General features: G+C 30.5%; 1 protein-coding gene across 1 annotated transcript; it reads left to right on the plus strand.

Annotated features, from left to right (window-relative positions):
- The first annotated feature begins 11,980 nt into the window (after positions 1-11,980).
- LOC133306193 (aluminum-activated malate transporter 8-like) lies at positions 11,981-13,139 on the plus strand. Its single transcript, XM_061506472.1, is given in 7 exon segments — positions 11,981-12,043; positions 12,046-12,268; positions 12,374-12,514; positions 12,671-12,703; positions 12,706-12,726; positions 12,729-12,941; positions 13,027-13,139. Coding segments are annotated over 7 exon segments (807 nt in total).
- Positions 13,140-19,459: the final 6,320 nt, after the last annotated feature.

Here is a 19,459-nt window from a genome sequence, read left to right on the forward strand (position 1 = left end):
GCTATTGTATGAGTTCCAATGGTAGGATGATAAGAGGTAAAAGAGTCAGCACAACAAGCCATATGATCAGTAGCACCAGAATCAACAACCGAAGAATGTTTAAAATCATTACATGAAGAAAGGAAAGAATAAGTTTTGGAGCTCATACCAGTCATAGTCAAAGCACTAGTATCAGATGGCTTACTCATTGAATCAAGAATGGTTCGAAGCCGTTCCAACTCATCTGGACGAAATGCAGGTTGGGTCTTATTAGGTGTAGGAGTTATTTCAGAGGAAGTAAAATGCGCTTGACCACGCAACTTTGCCATCTTTTCTAAGACAGATTGCTTTCCATAAAGGCGAAAGCATAAATCCTTGATATGACCTGTTCTTTTACAATAAGAACACCATCGATCATCTCTCTTAGGTCTAGAAGAGGTACCATCATAAAATTTTGAAAAAGAACTCCTTTGAGAAGAGGCCATACTGCACAGAAAATGGTCAAAGAAAAGCTCCAAGAAGTCAAAAAATCACAAATAAATACCAAACCATGTCCGATCAAAGAGAGGAGCAGAGATCCAGAAAGAGGATGAAGGGACGATCAAGATCGCGGTGGTCCGATCCGGAAAAATGGTCTCACGCGCTGCCACGCGCCGGTGAGATTGGCTGCGCGTGGGCTTCACTCTCGGTTGAAGGGGCGGCGCGTGCGGTGGCCGTCCGGTCTGAAATTTCTGGAGCAACGTCGTCCGGTGAGCGCGGTTCTTTCTGGGTCTGTTTGGAGTTAAAAAACCACCGAGAAAGGGTCCAATCGTGATGAACATATGTTGTCTTGTGATGAAGAATAATGGAGACGATGAACAGTAACAGAGATCCAGTATAACAGAGATCTTCTCGGTCCAAGAGGTCCCCGGAAAAAATCCGGTGGCGGCTGATGGCAGCGAGAGACAAAAAGAATAAAAGGTTCTTGTTCTAAAGACAATAGGCGCGGAAGCAGAGCCCTCAGGATCGAGAGCTCTGATACCAACTTGAAATAAAAGGGTATTTGAAATATTATTGAATCGTATTTGAATCTGTACATAGGGGTCTCTTTTTATAGAGACTTCTTGACCTAATTTTGACCTAATGGGCTTGGCCCAATATACAAGTAACGGACTAAATAAATACAAATAAATGACTACATAATTACTAATAAATGACTACATAATTACTATTTACAACACACAAACTCACCAAAAAAAGAAAACGCACCATCACCAGAATCCTCCCAATGTTTGCTACTGGAAATAGTTGTCACTAGAGAGTAGCAATTTGTCACTCAACTTTCTTGTTCATAGTTACGTAAATAGTTTCCTACCTAAGTTTACCCTTGTAATGTGGAATTCTTAAATTCATATGAGAAGCATTATTACTTGTAGTGTTGTAGTGTAACAGGTTAAGCTAGCTGCAGTGTAACAGCTAGCTTAACAGGTTAAGAGTGTAACAATTTTCTGAAAGGAAGGAAAAATATATGGGCCTAACAGGTTAAGCATTATCAATTGAATTCGAAAGCCAAAATATATTTTATGAAAAAGAAAAAATAAAGGAAGGAAAAATAAAGGATAAAAGGGAAGAACAGAATATTTGAGACTTAAAAGTAGTCCACCATGATCGGTATGGAATAGTTTAGCCAGAAAAAATATAACAGTATGGATTACTTGTTCAAGTATTTTATTTGAGTTTATTTGGTATGTACGGACAGTACGGTAAATGTAGTCAACGTAAAATTTTTACAACAACATTCACTAATATTTTTAAAATAAAGATTATATTTACAACTTCCTTTTACTTATAATTTCTTATAACTAGGGGTGTAAATCGGTTAGGCCAGTCTATATGGGCCTTACGGCCTAACCTATATTTACAAATAGTAAAATAGAACAGGTCTAGATTTTTTAAAAAATTTATTTAGAAATCAGGTCGCTGGCTTTTTTTGTACATGTCAGGTCTATACAGGTCGGCCTATATTATATTATTTATTTTAAATAAAATTATTATTTTAACAATTTTGAATAATAAAGTAATATTATTTTAGTTATTCTTTTAATTGTTAATGTTTAATAGGCTTAAACAAGCTAACAGGCCTAGGCCAAGACTTTTATTTTTAAATATAGATCAGACCAAACTTGTAATTTGGGGACTACACAGGCCATACCAAATCCAATATATTTTACACAGGCCAAACTTTTTCAAGGCAAAATCTAGCCTAGCCTAGCCTATTTACACCTCTACTTATAACTAAATTTTAATCATTGATTTTCACTTAATAGTTATAATTTATTAAAAATTAATAATTAATTAATAAGTGTAAGACTAGGGGTGTTAATGAGTCGAGCCAAGCTTTGGTCTTAAAAGGCTAAGCCTGTGTTTAAATGTGTCAGTCTGACCAAGCATATTATTTGTTATAAATATAATTATTAGCCTGTGGCCTGATTTATTTACAAAAAATAAAAGTCTGATTTAGCCTGTTTAAAAAAAATAAAACAATGTACCAAAAAAAAATAAAACAACAAAAATTTATCCAAACAAAATATATAATCCACAACACTAGTAATTCCATAAATATTGATATTTTTTTAAAATTCTTTTTTTTTTTTGAAAAGCAATCTTCGTAATGAATATAGAATATGAATTTAAATTCTTGTTTTCATATATAAAAGTATTGATATTTTTTTTAACACCTTTAATTAGACACATCTGTTTTTTATAATAACATTTTTAAGAAGACAAGAAAGGATTTGCATGGTAATGTTCCCAAAAATATTTATTTTTTTCTCTTTTTAATTTGGGGAATATAAATTGTTAAAATAATATTTGTTAAATCAATTTATTTTTCTCTTTAAAAACTGAATCGGGTATCACAAGAATACAAATTGACAGAAATAATAATTTTTTTTTCTTGAAACACTATTTATTAAATGCTTATATGGTAGAAATTGTATTCATATCATTAAAATAAATTATTTATTAAATACATATTCTCTTTTCGTGGAAACAAAAATAAATTGTGTCATCAAATATATATTTTTCACAAAACTCTTCCTAAATACAAAAATAAAAATAAAAAATATTTCTATCAGAAAACAAGACCAGAAGACAAAATGATTGTTATGCACACTCAAACTAGCTGAAAAGCATTAGGAATGATTTCAAAAATCAAGATTGGCATAAAGCCTTATTTAAGTATAGTAAAAGAAGGACAACAATTGCAAGATAACATGTGAATTTCTTCCTTCTCCCATTTTCTCTTTAAAAGAATATCAGCTAAAAGAACTTTTAAGTTAATTGTTAATTAGCACTATCAAAATCAATTGAAAATTGAACAAGTGATCATAAAAGTCTGGTTTGTATAAAGGCATTTACCTAGAAAGTTTTGATGTCAGAAACCAACGACCCACGAGATAGGATTTATTATGAATAACCATGTGTGCATGGGTAATTTGTTGTAAAGAAAATGATACACACACTTAATCATCTTACATTTACGTAATTTTTACTATTGGATTACTAGTAATTATCATTTTCTGCACAGTTATACAATTATATATTCATTCTGTCGCATTAAGTGTAAGTAATATAACACCTGATGCAAAAGAATTTTCATCCTTGGTTTTGTAGCTAGAGCTACTATTGGTCGAAAATTAGGTTGACATTCCACATTAATGGCGGCATGTGCTTAATTTGAAGATAATCGGTATCGTTCTATATATATATATATTTATGTTTTGCTCTCTCAGTATTATAATTTGCTAGATTTAAGGAGCGACACCTTTTTGTCTCTCCATCTGATAATTTATGAAAATGTCTGAAACTTTTATTTAGCCAGTAGTAATAATATGATAGACCGAGCCTGCGATACAAGCTGAAAAGCTCCAATATGTTCAACTTTCATTTATATATACATAAATGAAAATGAAAGATATCGACATGAATCATGATTGAGACGATACCGATTCAATAAAAATTTATTCAAAACAATTAATTCTACACATTTTCATTAAGCTTAAATTTATTACATTATCAATGCATCATTTTCTAAACTATCATTTAATAATATGTTAGCACATTATTAATAAAGTTAAACTTCTAAAGTAATAATTATGTAGTCAATTTTTTTTAATGATTTGATAGTATATGATTGGATGAAAATGTTAAATAGTTTTACATTGGCCCTATATTAAAATTAAATTATTATTATTTTATATAATAAGTATTACTAAGTTAATAGTCAAGAGTATTTCATAAAAATAAAATTTTTAAAACTTTGTATTGCAATTTTTAGTTCAAAAAAGTCTTATGCATTATTTTTGTGTTTAAAAAACAATTTTATGTTCTGAATATATATATATATATATATATATATATATATATATAGGGGATAGATCATTTGACTCTAGAGTAAGATTTATAAGTCTTACTCCTTATCCTAACCGTTGATTTTCGTTCATCCAACGGTTATAATTTATGATGTAATATTAATTAATTAATTATTAATTACACTATAAGTGACAATCGTTGATTTCTGTCCATCAACGACTGAGATGAGGAGTAAGACTTAAAAATATTACTCTGGAGTCAAAAAAACCCTCCCTATATATATATATGTGTGTATGCATGTGTGTGTGAAATTATATTAATTTTTTAATAAAAAAATATAAGTATTGCATATTGCACCCTTACTTTGCTTGATGTTCACATTAAAAGTTAGGTTTTACAAATGTACTTACAAATAATCACTTAGACGTTGTTATATATGCAAAAATCACCTCATGTTAGGAAAAGTGGAAAATTGTTTAACTCAGAACTTATTCGTGAGATGACTTAATTACACCTAACACTAAAAATAACTCCAAAAACAAAAATAGTACTTTCAAGTACCTGAACAATTAATGATGTAAGATTGATTAATTAATATGGGGAGGGTTATATTTATAAACTTTTTGTTTATAAATTCTTACAAACTACACTATGTATTTCCAGAAATACACTAAGTTACATTATATATTTCTGGGAGTACGTAGTTAATTTGTAAAAATGATTTGTAAACGCATTATTTGCCAATGAGAAATGTGTTTCTCTCTCCCTCTCTTTAATTAAATCCAAAGAAATAAGTGTAAAGTTTTAGGGTAGAAAGAATGGTGCAAATAACAAAACTTAAATTTTACATATTATAAAGAGAGTGTGGGACTAAAACCTAGCTGAGCATATATGATATATCGATATAGTTTGAAGTAGATAATGTTTCCAAAGCCATCCGAGTACCCGATAGATATCTACTTAAATCAGTGCAGATTATACTGCAGGCATAAGGTTCCTCGCAGCATGAGCTTCACAAACTGACAGATCGATAAAGAATGTTTTTAACGATAATGACTTTATTCTAAGTGCATATACAGCTAGCTATATGTAAATATATCGCCCTGTGTTGTTTATCAGTCAAAATCATAAGAAATAAAGTTGATGATGAGAAATATTTCATTTGCTATGTGATTTTCATGCCATTCAGTGATTTCCATATATGTACATAAATGAAGTGTATTTTATATGTGTATACTAGTTGCTAGCTTAGCTGCTTCCGTTTCTGAAGATTCCCCCTCTAAGCATAAAGTTACTTTCTTTATATTTAAGCAAGGTAACATTCACTGGTCTGCTTGAGTTTGAGTTTAAATGATTTGAAGCATGAAAGATTAATCATTGCTTTTAGCGTTTGTATGATTATCATGGAAAATTCTTCAACATGAACAAGACCCTCTTAACATGAAATTAGTTGGCAATTTTCCGTTTCCAAACCTGGTAAGGAGTTTAACTTCTAAATATTTGGAACGTTCTCATTCAAAGGGAAAATATAGTGAAAGAATAGGATTGAGTCAGATCCTATTCACTAGTGACTGCTGACACTGCTACTGATTCAACATATATGGATAAAAATTTATGTGATCAGCATAGTAGGATAATCAAATCAATAAATTGGAAAACGATTAACAATTTACTGAAGATAATTCAAAGTTTTTTTCTTTATATTATTACTTTAAATTCACAAAGGAAAAGATAACGTGTGGAGGTGTCATTATCAAATGTTTAATAACTTGTTGTGCTTATATTCCACTTTTTATCTTTACATTTTTAATAGCTTTATTACATTGTGCTTATTATATTTATTCTTTTATTGGCTAAATATGACAAAAAAATGCAATGATGCTTGTTAGAGAATATAATATAAATCATTAAAAAGGCTCTTACCCAATACCTTAAGTTTTTGGATTGAAGTGGTTCTTTAACATGCTATCAGAGCTTCAGTGATCACAAGGTCACGAATTCGATCATCACCACCTCACTTTCAGGTGGAATTAAGAAAACAACAAGGCAGACCAAAAAATTAGGCTTGAAGTGTGGATATTGCACAGGCACAATTTTTGGTTTACCTTTTTTTGTGCTTTTTATTTAATTCCACAAGTGGGGGCGGTGAGGATCGAACTCGTGACCTTATGGTCACTGAAGCTCTGATACCATGTGTGAAGGTCTTTTTAATGATTTATATTATATTCTCTAACACACTCCCTAAAGCAAGAGCCCTTTGGGTTTGAAACGTGGATATGGCACAAGCCCATTATTGGTCTACCTTGTGCTGCACAAGCCCATTTTTTTTGCCTGCCCTGTGCTTTTCTTAACTCCACCTGAAAGTGGGGGCGGTGAGGATCGAACTCGTGACCTCATGGTCACTGAAGCTCTGATACCATGTAAAGAACCACTTTAACCCAAAACCTTAAGGTGTTGGGTGAGGACATTTTTATTGCTTTTATTTTATTCTCTAACACACCCCCCACACAAGAGCCATTTGGGCTTGAAGCGTGGATATTGCACAAGCCGAATTTTTGGTTTACCTTCTTTTGTGCTTTTTTTATTTAATTTCACTAGAAAGTGGGGGCGGTGAGGATCGAATTCGTTACCTCATGGTCACTGAAGCTCTGATATCATGTAAAGAACCACTTCAACCCAAAACCTTAAGGTTTTAGGTGAGGGCCTTTTTATTGCTTTTATTTTATTCTCTAACACACCCCCTCACGCAAGAGCCCTTTGGGCTTGAAGCGTGGATATGGCACAAGCCCATTGTTGGTCTGCCTTGTGCTACACAAGCCCATTTTTTTTTGTCTGCCTTGTGTTTTTTCTTAATTCCACCTGAAAGTGAGGGCGGTGAGGATCGAACTCGTGATCTCGTGGTCACTTAAGCTCTGATACTATGTAAAGAACCATTTAAGGTTTTTGCTTGAAGTGGTTCTTAACATGGTATCAGAGCTTAAGTGACCACAAGGTCACAAGTTCGATCCTCACCGCCCTCATTTTCAGGTGGAATTAATAAAAAACACAAGGCAGACAAAAAAAATGGGCTTGTGTAGCACAAGGCAGACCAACAATGGGCTTGTGTCATATCCACGCTTCAAGCCCAAAGAGCTCTTGCGTGATAGGGTGTGTTAGAGAATATAATATAAATCATTAAAAAGACCCTTAACAAATGCCTTAAGATTTTGGATTGAAGTGATTTTTTAACAATGCTAAATTCAATGTTTTTTTGGTGATATGTTAAATTCACTTTAGTTGAACTCATTGGAGATTCGAAAGTTCTTATGCAGACATGTTTCTGCTTTATCTGCAGGAGGAATACACTAAATACTGTTGGACGTGAATATTAATTTTTAATTACTAGGTTCTTTCTTTATGTTTTAAGATGAGGCTACTCTTGCGAGTATATATTTTCATTTCATGCGTTAATGAACTGGTTGCTGAGTTATTTATTTCAGAATTCAGCAGCACCTAATTAATATATTATTTGTATCTGAGCTTCTTAGGTGGAGTGATTCTTGAGTTTAATTATAGATATGAAGTCCTCATGTCAGAATCAACTTAAAAGTCTGCTCATAAAGTGAATACCATTTTGTAGGCTCGACAAAAATGAGTCAAAATCCGGCTAAAATGAACTGGGTTGGGTTAAGAAAAATGAATTAGTAACTCAAGTCAGCTCGACTCGTTTCAACTAAAAAAAATCGAGTCAACCCACGGATCAAACGGGTTGCCTCGCGGGTTATGGTTTTTTTTTTAAATATAAAATTATAAAAATTAATGAAGGTAAAGTGGAAAGCTAAAATTTAAAATTCCAATTCCAAAGACCTAAACGAAAATACCCTGCAGTTGCCAATAAGTCCAAAATCGTGCATTAAGGACCTTTTTTATAGTATGTGTGACAGTGTGAATGTAGTGCCAACTGTCAATAAGTCCACGTCCAAATGCAAAAGAAATTTTCTATGGGTTATCTATATAATGTCTTTGTATTGAATGAATTAATAATTTAGGAAAAAGATTTAGAAGTTATAGCATAAATGGAATTTTATTTTATTTTTCTATTTTTTCGAGTCAATCCGCGAACCAACCCTAACCAAACTCGGGTTGAGTTGGGTTGAGTTTTCTAGCTCGTTTATTTTTCGAGTCAACTCTAACCCGACTCATTTTTTTCGGGTTGAACGTGGGTTGGGTCGGGTTGAGCCAGATTGACCCGTTTTGCCAACCCTACCATTTTGTTTTGTCTTGCTTTTCTTTAAAAAAAAAATATCTTCATTCTTTTTTTAAAGGCTGTGGTTGGTCCAATATTTTAAGGGATTTATTTTTTATTTTTTATTATTTTAATGTCAGCAAATGACTGACTTATGCATGCTTCGTCATTTTTCCACCTTCTAATCAAACTACATATAATTAAGGATTCATTTTTTCTGTAGTTACTGCAAATAAGTTATCTGCAGTAAATCCAATACGATGTCATTTTGAAGCGGAAATCATGATATTTTTATAATTTTAATTTATTTCAGGATTATTATAGTCTTTATAATTATAATTTTCTAATCTTTCAATCCTGAAACAATGTTATTTTAAAAGTAAATGCACATAACTTATCTGCATTATCTGCAAAAATATTTTTATCTATAATTAATATGAATTAAAAAGCTGGCGTGAGAGAGGGGCGAAACTATTTTGGTACATATATATATACGACGTAAGTTTTAATATTGTACTTTTCAAATATTTTTAAAAAGATTAAATATTGGATTTAGATAATGTAAATTAATTGATATTTACCTTTCGTGGTAATTAAATTCGGGACCTTGTATGAGAATTTATTGTCATTCTTTTTTCTTTTTTTTTTAAATATCATTTTTTAAATAAAATTAAATAAGTTGTTAATTTTAATCAAAAAATTTACAATTAGATTAGTCATCAAATTAGTGAAAATATTATTTATGATTCACTTACTGTGTTCCAACCGGTGATAATTGAACACATATTTTTATTATAAACACATCAAGCAATAAAGCATATCATATTGTGTGTCTTGTAAGATAAAAGAATTAATAGTAAGAACCAATATTTTTGTAATTTTTAGTTCAATTGAAAATATTTTTTTAGTCAAATGAAGGTTCAATTGTCAAATCACAACAGAACCATTGTTTTGGCTGATTCTTTATTGGTTTTTTACTCGACCAATTTTGTTGGCTAAATGAACTGGACACTTGACTGATTCACTTATTATTTTGTCAAACTGGCTAGTTCAGACTAATTTTTTAAAATAAAGCATTAGGAATAAGAGAATTAACGTGGTAAATTTAATATTTATAAAACATGAAGGTGAATAAAGTGTAAACTTCATAAAATAAAACATTGAAATTTATTAAGACGGGAATTTTAAAAAAGAAGGAGGTGGGATACAGCGATTCAGGGACTGCGACTAAAGCATATGTGCCAATTACTTGCCCTATACTATATCTTTCTTATATATGCGCGAACACTAGTAAATTAACTTTGTTTATTCAGCTTTCGGAACTAAAATATTCCTAGTTCGAGGTATATATCCTGACATTCCCTGTCTATGTAAGTTCTGGTACTTGTTATTTTGGCAAGTGCGCTGAATTCGTAAAAGTTTTAACTTTTAGAGTCATGGGCATTTTGTATTTAATTATAATAATATATTTGCCGTGACAAAATACTTTCTCTAAGAAAACCCGTCTCTCTCTTTCAGCAAAAAGACAATAACTTGATCATATATCCGATATGTTTTTTTAAAAAATATTTTAATTATCTTTTTGAGGCGAATATGTTTTCTTCAATATTTTCATAAGGTTCGACTCTTTGAGTCTGCTATGAGACTATCAGGAGAGATAAAGATTTTAAATCTCTCTCAATGTTGACACGTGGGGATTAAACCGAAGCCTTTTTGTTGCGATCACGGCAAAACATATGGGTCGTACAAGTAATAAAGTGATTAAGTAAAAGTATCATTTCCACGAGGATTAAATTCAAGCAATAATTTACTATTTTTATCTAAATTAGACAATTCAAAAATATTTTCACAGGTAATTAATATTTAATTAAAATTAAATATAGATGACAGTTGAAGAAATTACGTAAAAGACTAATAAAAATGAGTTTTAAATCAAGAATAAAAATGCAGTTAGGGTCTACTTCACATTTGATCCCCTTAAGTGAATTAAATTAATTCAATAAAATTCTAACTCTTTTGTTATCAAATGATTCATCGTCTAAATATTAATTGGTTAAATATCTAACGTCTTAGTTATTTAACCCTTTAATCTAATTAGAATCCTAATTTCTTATAAACCATTTTCAGATTAAGCATTAAATGCAATGAGTCTCACACGTTTGCAACTCTCACATGTCTATGTCTAGAACAAGCAAAATTAATATTTATCCTAGTCCAAATTAAAATCCTAAATATTTTTATTTAGAATTTTACCCTCTTTATTCCTATATAGTTGATCAAGTCATATAAGAAATTCAAACAAATAAATCGGGATAAACACATAACAATTGAGACATAGTTTTATTGAAAAATAATTTAAATCAACGTAAGAGTAATTATTGGATCCATATTCATAACTATTAAGAGAATTAGCCATACATATTCATATCTAGCTTTAAGAAAATATCAAAAGAAAAGAAATTAAATTAGATGAAGTGAGTAGAAGAAGAAGAATGATGATCGATCGTCACTGCAAAGCTTTGATCTTTCTTCAATCTTCGTCTTGAGCTCTGAAAAACGGGATTCCTCTGGTCTTTGCGTTCCTCTTTTTCCAACTGTGTCAGTCTCCTCTCCTGTTTCCAAGAGTTTCCTTTTAATAGTGATGAAATCATATCTTTTAATTTTCCATAAGATCTTCAATAGAATCTTCATTAAAAACTCCAATAATATCTTTAATCAAATCATTAAAATCTTCTCTTTTATATTTAAAGAAAAACTTTCCTTAAAAATATTCAAGAGAATATTTAATAAGATCTTCAATCAATTATATGATTCAAAAATTCAAAATAAATCCACTTGAGCCTTCCAATTTATCTTTTTATTAAACTGAAAACTCTTGCAAATATAAATTTTTTTATAAGAATAGAACTGAAAATAAAATAACACTTTAATTACAATCTCATATCTTTTAATTATTTTTAAATTAATTTCATGCTCATATTAATCCTTAATACATAATAAATTGGACAAACGTGAACTTTCCTTTAAATCAAATCCACTTAAATCAAATCCACTGCTCAATCTTGCACTGAATCTTGCACCAACTGAGCTTCAAGATTCGGTAAAAAAAAAAAAAAAAATCTTAGTTGCGCAAAACAGCTATACTTTTGTTCCAATAAGTATCACTCTTTCCTTTAAATCAATTCCACTGCTCAATCTTGCACCAAGTGAGATACAAGATTTGGTATAAAAAAAAAATCTTAGCTGCGCGAAACAACTATACTTTTGTTCCTATAAGTATCGTTCTTCAAAGGCTTTTTTCCTCAAGATTCTCAACCTTGATAGCACTACTTCATATTTGTTATTTCGTTCGTTTTGAAATTAACTTGCCATAACACAGTACCCTTAATTCTTGGCAAATTGTTCTCCACTCTATATCTAGTTATGGATATTGAGTCAACAACACAATTAAACAAGGCTGAATTTTTCTCTCATTGGGGATCTTCCTAAAGGCTTTGCCCAGTAACTCCAAGTCCAAGATGATCAATGTCGCAAGCAGTATAAAGAAGATTGGCCAAGATGACCCCAGACGAGTAATTCACTCATTAAAAGTGGGAATTGCTCTCACATTAGTGTCCTTGTTTTACTACTTAAGGCCTCTTTATGATGGTTTCGGATTGGCAGGAATGTGTGTTGTTCTGACGGTGGTCGTCCTATTTGAATTCATCGTAGGTAAGTTCAGACATCACATAAGACTTCGTATATAATAATATTTCACCTTATTACATAGTTAAAGAATAATTCTTGAACATATATGTTTGATTTGGTCTTGACCAGGTGCAACCCTCAGCAAAGGTTTAAATAGAGGATGTGCTACACTATTAGCTGGTGCTTTAGGGTTTGGAGGCCAACACTTAGCTACTGTTTTTGGAGAAAAGGGAGAACCTGTTGTATTTGGGACCCTTGTCTTCATTCTAGGTACTATATAATTTGAACAAAGAAAAAGATGATTATATTTCTCGGCATGAATTTGAGGCTTGAAATTGATATAACGTTTGCTTCCCAAACAATGTATATGTGTGTGTGTCTGTGTGTGTGTGTTTAGCTTTAATTGTTTGTGTTCTATGTTTGCAGCTGCAGGGTCTACGTTTTTCAGATTTTTCCCAAGATCAAGCAAAGATATGATTATGGGTGTTGATATTCATATTGACATTTTGTTTGGTTACTGTATCGGGTTACAAAGTCGTGCAACTCTTTGAGCTTGTTCATCAGAGACTTTCTACAATTTTAATAGGGGTAGCAATATGCATGGTCATCTCCATATTGGTTTATCCAATTTGGGCAGGCGAAGACCTTCACAAGTTGGTAGCATCCAATATAGAAAAGCTAGCAAATTACCTAGAAGGTATATTTGACCCCACGATTATTACTTTTCATGCTTTCTTTTTGTGTTGCATGTTAATATCTAAAACTTTTTAAATTTCTCCCAGGATTTGAAGGCGAATATTTTCAATGCTTAGATGATAAAAAAAAATTGAGGAGTCTGTTCTTCAAGGATATAAAAGCGTTCTCAATTCCAAAGCAAATGAAGAGTTCTTGGTGAGGCATTTTCTATTGTGTTTTTTAGATATCATTCAACATTTTTTATCTTTTGGATTAGTCTTAAATTTTTCAAAAATATGTCTAATTAATACAAAAATATTCGATTATATTAAATGCAATTCAATTCAATTCCCCAAACATTCGATTTAGCAGAATACTTTTTGTATCAACTCATGTTTGTTCATCATATTTGTGTTACAAATAAAAAAAAATATGCACAATGAAAATAAAAGAAGTTAAACAAAAAATAAAAAATGACATTTATCATTCTGTAAAAAAATAAAAATAAAATTTAATCACTATAACAATACGATTTTTAATTTAATATATAAGAAATAAATTAAGCTTTGATTCTTTTGATGTAAAAGTAAAAAAAAAAAACACAATTTCTTATATTGTAAATGAAAATTAGAAATTATTACTTGGAGAATGTGCATATCCTTCTATGCTTTTTTTCCACTACTTTCTGTATGGAAAATTATTAAACTTATTAATAATATTAATTATTATATTTATTGGGTGGAAAATTATTTAACATTTAAAATTCTAATTTTTGAATTTGATAAGTGAAAAAAGAGTTCAGCATTTAATATTTCTGTAATGGGAAAAAGATATATACATATATAAATATATATATATATATATATATATATATATATATCAAATTTGAATTTTAATATAAAATTATAGATTAAACAAAAAATATAAGGATGCTAATAGTTAAAGGTTGCATACTGAGCTTGGCACAGAGGGTATGTCTACCCCGCCCGCCAATACGTTTTTATAATTAAATTAAATAAAATTTATTCTTTTTTTATAATTAAATTCCTAATTCAGATTTCAATTTTTGTAAATACAAATTTATAAAATTCTAAATAATAACGACACAAATCCTTGCAAAAAATAATTATTTATTATTATTTTGTAAATCTAATTGTAATAAATGAAATTTTATCTCTGAGATAAAATATAAAAATCTAGACGCAACTATAAGAGCCTTTTTTGTGGATAAATATAAAAACTTATTACATCCTAATAGTTAGAGGTGGCAAACTGGGCTCGGCCCGAAGGGCCGACCCACCAAAACTTTTTTATAATTAAATTAAAGTTTCATCATTCTTCTTTTATAATTAATTCCTAAATCTGATTTTAATTTTTGTAAATACAAATTTGTAAAATTCAAAATACTAATGACATAAATCCTTTCAAAAAATTAATTATTTACATAAAATACTGATAGTTAAATGTTGCAAACTGAGCTTGGCCCAGAGGGCCTGCCCGCCCCGCCTGCCAACACGTTATAATAATTAAATTAAAATTTCACAATTCTTCTTTTATAATTAAATTCCTAATTCAAATTTCAATATTTGTAAATACTAATTTATAAAATTTCAAATACTAACGACACAAATCCTTGCAAAAAAAATTTATTTATTATTATTTTGTAAATCTAATTATAATAAATGAAAGTTTATTTCTGAGTTAAAATATAAAAACCTAGAGGCAACTATAAGAGCTTTTTTTTTAGGAAAAATATAAAAACCTATTGCATGCTAATAGTTGGAGGTGACAAACTGAGCTCGGCCCGGAGGGCCGGCCCACCAACATATTTTTATAATTAAATTAAAATTTCTCTATTTTTTTTATAATTAAAATTTCACTATTCTTTTTTTCTCATGCATCGCACGAGTTATACTTAACTTTGAAGGAGTTTTTTATGTAGGGTGCTGATTTGGAATATTATTCAAGAAAACTACACGTTATTAATGAAAAATCCATGTTATTTAAAGTCAACGTAAAAAAACAATTTGGAGTCATGTAATGAGCCAAGATATCATGTTTCAAGTGTTTGAAGCAGCGAAGCTATTGTCACCTCATTCTTTAAGTCTTTGGTGGACCCGAATGTATGTTGTTGTTTTTTAAAAATTTATCATCGTGGGTTCTTTATATTGTTACAAGTTTTTAGCATGTGTATTGATTTAATGCTGTTTAGACACACTTGTTCCAGTGTAAGTAAAAAAATATGACTCATACATGACCATTTGATTAATTTGCTTTCAAATCCTTTTCAAACAACGTTTTTTGGCTTCTAAATGAAAAATAACCTATTTTTTTGCTGAGACTATTACTTCTGGGTGTTAACATATTAGCGTAATTTATTTAATGAGCATTTGCATTTTGTATCGTAGGCATAAATACGATGGTAGAAGAAGATGTTCCTGGTAATGCATAAATATAGAAAATCGCATGTTTGGTATGTGTTGAACTCATCCCTCCAATGATTGCTACAGAATGATACTGAATTAATAGCGTTTTCTTATTATAGGTACAAGCTGATCTTTTAATTTCATATTTGCTTAGTCTGATTGTTACCTTGATTTTATTAGTGGCTGTTATAGTTAGCAATAAGTTGTATGCATTTTTCTCTTTTTAGCCATCCTCATTTTAACATAGTCAACTATGGCATATTTATTTTTTTCATAACTCATCGACTAGATAACTATATTTGATTTGCATAATATTGATCACTCTATATAAAAGATTTTTGTTTATGATTGACATTTGTAAAATTCTATATCAATGCTGTAATTTTTTCCACCTGAAATATAAAACAAGATAGCAACACAGGTTTTTGTAAGTATAAAATTTGCAGTGCGATTAATCAACCACGGCAAACGACAAATATTTTATTTTTTTTCTCCTAACATCGCGCCGGTAATTCACTGGTTATAATATATTGCAGGACAAAAGTTGATCTGCTAAAGGAAAAAGATTGGTGCTCAATAAAAGGTAATGGTAATGCACGAATCAGCCAGAGCACATTAACTTGGGTTAGCGCGCGATCCTAGACTCCCCACATAGGATTTTTCTTTTTAGCTCCCTACTTACCACACCTGTGTCATTCTTGATTTTAGAAAATGAAATCGAATTCCGAAGAAAAAAAATTGAAAAGAGAAAATAGAAAAGGACGGATAAATAAAGAATACACCAAAGTTTAGCTAAAATGAATTATTTAGTTGAACTTTTGAACTCAACTTTAAATGGGAATAGATTCTTTTATGTTAAAAGTGATCATGTTATTTGATCATAACCACTTATTGATGATGAGATAAGAGAAAAAAATATATATAACATTTAAATGAGTGGTTGTGATTAGGGTGTTCATCAACCGATCCAAACCGATTCAAACCGCGGTAACCGAACCGAAAAATCGATAATCGAATAAATCGAAAACCGAAAAACCGAAAAAAAAAAACCCGCAAATTTTAATTGGATTGGATCAGTTTTCGGATTGGCTCATGAAAACCGATCAAATCCAAACTGATCCAATATATTAATTCTCTTCTATCTACTTGGACCTTTCCTCAATTATAGTTCAAAAAATTTTAAACCCATTAACTCATCAACTAAACTCAAGAAAAAACCTAGTCACATCTCATCAGCAAAATTTCATCAATGTAGAGCTTCGTATGTAATTGTCCAAAAAAAAATTATATTATCGTTTAATGATGCTTTTGTATTTAAAAAAAAAATTACGAAGCCAATATATACAAAAGATGTTATTTGCACAATAATCATGAAACAAATTTTAGGATTTTTCAAAAAACCAAAAATCGATCCAATCCAAACCCAAAAAAATTGGATTGGATCGGATCGGATTTGAAAAAAAATCCAAACCGAATGGATTATTACATGATCAAACCGAAGGAATTGGATCAGATGATTTTTGCTTCCAAAATCAATCTAATTCAGACCGCGAACATCCCTAGTTGTGATCAAATAACATAATCACATGACCACTTTTCCACGTAAGAGTATCCATTTCCACTTTAAAATTATCTATTAGGCCTACTAATTTGTATGGAGTCTCCTCAATCGAAAAGGTTACGACTGGAAGAAAAAAAAATTAATGCTGAAGTCAGTTGTAAGTCACTCAACTTTTATTGGTATAGAAAAACTCAAGATAATGAAGAATTTTTCATAATATCAAAACAAACTATTAATTTTATCCAAAATTTAGAATAAAATTATAAATCGTTTACCAACACAAAAATTGAAACTTGCTCATAAATCATGCAATAATTTACAAAATATCAATTATTCCAACGTCACTTATGAATTAGCCAAAGTAGGATAAGAAGTTACAAACTCCTCCCCCCATGAAGGTATGACGCTTCATGACATGTTCAACCTAAACGGGTTGGACTTGAGTTGAAAACTTTAAATTTTCATTCGTACTCCTTCAATAATGGGCCTGTTTGATTATGGGTTTTTTCTTTTCTTTTCTAAAACTATTTTGTAAAATAGATTATAAGAAAAAATGGGCCTGTTTGTTTATAGTTTTTTTTTTTCTAAAATTATTTTGTAGAATATTATAAGAATTATTTTTCAGATTAAAAGAAGAAAATTATATTTGATAAAATTCTTTTAGAACAGTTTAAAAGTAATAAAACAAAAAAAGAAAATTATCTATAGGGTTGTCTTCGTCAAGCAAACGTTTCTATGATGATCTTAATAGTAGAGGCAGCACTGCAAAAGAAAACAATTTTATTTTTTCCAAATGTAATTCTTGGGTATGTTGGGAATGATATAACTTTCGGACACAAATTGGAACTGAGAGTTTGGTTTAGCTTAATTTACGCACTTTATGATAATGTGGTTAGGGAAGGTACGGAAAATTCGAATTGTTTCTTGAGAAGGCAAATCCAAAATGGTTCAATGTTTACATCATTGCCATTAATAAAAGGGATATATTTTTCTTATGTTGGAGGAAAAAAATTTATCTCATGTTGTAGAAATAAAAGTATAAGTAGAACCACAGGTAAAAGGAGAGAGAAAAAAGAGTGGTGGGACCCAACCTCTTTTTGTCTGTATAGAAGAGTTGTTTATCTCATATAAAATGATATAAACATAACCGTTAATAAAAACTCTTAATTTTCTGTGTTTTTTATGAGAATAAAAAGTTGTAAACCAGAGCGAAAACATGTTAGAGATATTATCTAATTTCTATTCTAAAATTTAAAAAATAGATAGTGTTTATATATATATATAGAGTTTGGTGTTTGTCATTTTAAATGACATAAATTATGTCATCTTAGGAGAGAGATAGACACAAGAAATGAAAATCATGAAAGAGAGTGGATGATTTTTTTTAATTTAAATTTTAAATAAAAATTGATATTTTGTGTCTATATCTTTCTTAAAATGACATAACGTTATGTCATTTAAAATGACAAACACTTTTCCCATATATATATATATATATATATATAGAGAGAGAGAGGCAGGATCCTTTGACACCGGTGTCAAATTTAAAGTTTGACACCTCATCTGAGAGCCGTTAGATCAAAAAAGATCAACGACTCTGATTTGCAAGTATGTTACACCATTGATCTTTTTTGATCTAACGACTCTCAGCTGAGGTGTCAAACTTCAAATTTGACACCGGTGTCAAATTTCAATTTTGACACCTCATCTAAGAGCCGTTAGATCAAAAAAGATCAACGACTCTGATTTGCAAACATGTGACACCATTGATCTTTTTTGATCTAACGGCTCTTAGATGAGGTGTCAAAATTGAAATTTGACACCGGTGTCAAAGGATCCTACCTCTATATATATATATATGCTTTAATGTTTCTAAAATGAATATATATAAGTTATCTACATTCGCTCTCAAAACGACGTCGTTTTGGGTTGAAAAATTAAAAAATTACGATAGAAAAGACTATTATAACCCTAAAATAAATTATAATTACAAAAATACCTTGATTTCCGTCTCAAAACGACGTCGTTTTGAGCTCAATGTAGATAAGTTATCTACATTGACTGTAGAAAAAGCGAACTCGTATATATATATATATACACACACACACACAAAACACCCCTCGTCAAATGATTTTTTTTTTTAAAAAAAAATTGTTTTTGATCGAAAGAGCCATTTTTTTTCTTTTCTTTTTTGGCACTAAAAAAAATTAGAAAGAAGATTATCCCAGATCAAGGTCAACACATGTCACAGCAGCAATGCCCTTTATTCCTCCACTTCTCCCTCCTTCCCACTAACCTCAAAAATCACCAGAGATTTCTGTGGAAAGTGGGCACTCCAGAATGTCCTCGTACTGATCTGTATCAACTGTTACAATAAGTGTTACTCAGTCCTGATGAGTGGGGATATTCCGTCCCCAGTTCAAGCTGTTAACAACAAATATCGTGGACGGCCATTTCTCTCAATTATCGTGACTTATGACACTTGGCTGAAGTTTCAAGGAAATAACCACTGCAACCATTTTGGCTTGTGCACTTGGGTTATCATATTAACTG

Source organism: Gastrolobium bilobum, unplaced genomic scaffold (assembly GCF_033153095.1).
Source record: "Gastrolobium bilobum isolate Gb01-03AN ecotype WA unplaced genomic scaffold, APGP_CSIRO_Gbil_v1 utg6649, whole genome shotgun sequence".
In the NCBI taxonomy this organism is placed as follows: domain Eukaryota; kingdom Viridiplantae; phylum Streptophyta; class Magnoliopsida; order Fabales; family Fabaceae; genus Gastrolobium; species Gastrolobium bilobum.